Raw genomic sequence first — 1193 nt, 5'->3', positions numbered from 1 at the left:
GGTGGCGCGGGCGGCGCCCCGAGGCGGCTCGAAGATGTCCGCTCCATCTCCGACTATCTGAAGCCGTTGATAGAGTTCATGTCGTCTCTTGCCGATAATGAGCGGGTGATTCTCGTGGGTCACAGCTTCGGTGGCATTAGCATTTCCGTCGCCATGGAGAGGTTCCCGACAAAAATCTCTGCCGGCGTCTTCATCTCCGCATACATGCCTCACCACGAGTCTCCACCTGCAGTTCTTATACAAGAGGTCGGCTGAAAAAAAAAACTCTGAAACTTTTCAAAAAAAAAGTTTTGATCTTTTATTGTCGATTGTGGAAAAATTTTTATGGGTTTGTGCCCTTTTTCATTAGGTGTATCCGGGGGTGGCCTCCACTGTACCAAACGAATTTATTATACACCCGAAAAAGGAAAGATTGGAGGAAAATGTGTTGAAATAGAAACAAAATATGGAGATTTGATATGATTGATAATAATTAAAGACATCATATCAATTAAGAATAAAATATATATCGTGCTAATTATATTTTGCCTTATTTGTTTCTTTCGTATCTTTATTTCCTTGTTTCTTTCAATAATTTTTCCTATAAATGTATAGATTATTTTTATTGTAATGTAACAAGAAGAAGAGATGTAGCAATAAAAGTGTTTCCGTTCTTTTATCTTTTGTTCTTTCTTTCTAATTTAATTTCCGCATTTTATTTTTCAATATGGTATCAGAGCCTGGTTGCGATCTGAACTATATGTTTCTCTTTTTCTAATTTTCTAATCTCTTCTTTCTTTTGCGTTTTGGATGTTCATATATCCAAATCGTTCAAAGGGAGAGTAAAAAAACCAGATTCAAACGATGTGCTATGACAAAAAGAAGTCAAAGCTAAAAACTCTAAGATCAAGCAAGATGCTATGACAAAAAGAGTTAAAGCTAGAATTTTAAAGTCAAGCGAAGTGATTTGAAAGAGGTTAATACTCTCTAAATGAATGAAATTTGGTTTCTATGGATTGTTCTAATAACAGTGAAGTTTTTCATCATTTTGTTGTATCTTCAAGATTGATTTTTAAATTCTTTCAAAATCAATCTTGAGGGGGAATGTTGAAATAGAAACAAAATATGGAGATTTGATATGATTGATAACAATTAAAGGCATAATATCGATTAAGAATAAAATATATATCGTGATAATTATATTTTGCCTTATT

General features: G+C 34.1%; 1 protein-coding gene across 1 annotated transcript; it reads left to right on the top strand.

Moving 5' to 3' along the window:
* The first annotated feature begins 23 nt into the window (after window positions 1-23).
* On the top strand, window positions 24-461 carry LOC109116030 (methylesterase 10-like). Its single transcript, XM_019200743.1, has 2 exons — window positions 24-246; window positions 350-461. The coding sequence occupies exons 1-2, from the start codon at window positions 79-81 to the stop codon at window positions 434-436; spliced, it is 255 nt and encodes an 84-aa protein (XP_019056288.1). The 5' UTR covers window positions 24-78; the 3' UTR covers window positions 437-461.
* The last annotated feature ends 732 nt before the right edge of the window (window positions 462-1193 follow it).

Source organism: Tarenaya hassleriana, unplaced genomic scaffold (assembly GCF_000463585.1).
Source record: "Tarenaya hassleriana unplaced genomic scaffold, ASM46358v1 Cleome58, whole genome shotgun sequence".
In the NCBI taxonomy this organism is placed as follows: domain Eukaryota; kingdom Viridiplantae; phylum Streptophyta; class Magnoliopsida; order Brassicales; family Cleomaceae; genus Tarenaya; species Tarenaya hassleriana.
Note: the sequence above shows the minus strand (reverse complement) of the source record. Positions and strands in the feature narration are given on the sequence as shown.

Coding starts and splice junctions, on each gene's coding strand:
- LOC109116030 (XM_019200743.1), top strand. CDS start 79: ATGTCGTCTCTTGCCGATAATGAGCGGGTGATTCTCGTGGGTCACAGC. Junction 247..349: donor CTGCAGTTCTTATACAAGAG/GTCGGCTGAAAA, acceptor CTTTTTCATTAG/GTGTATCCGGGGGTGGCCTC.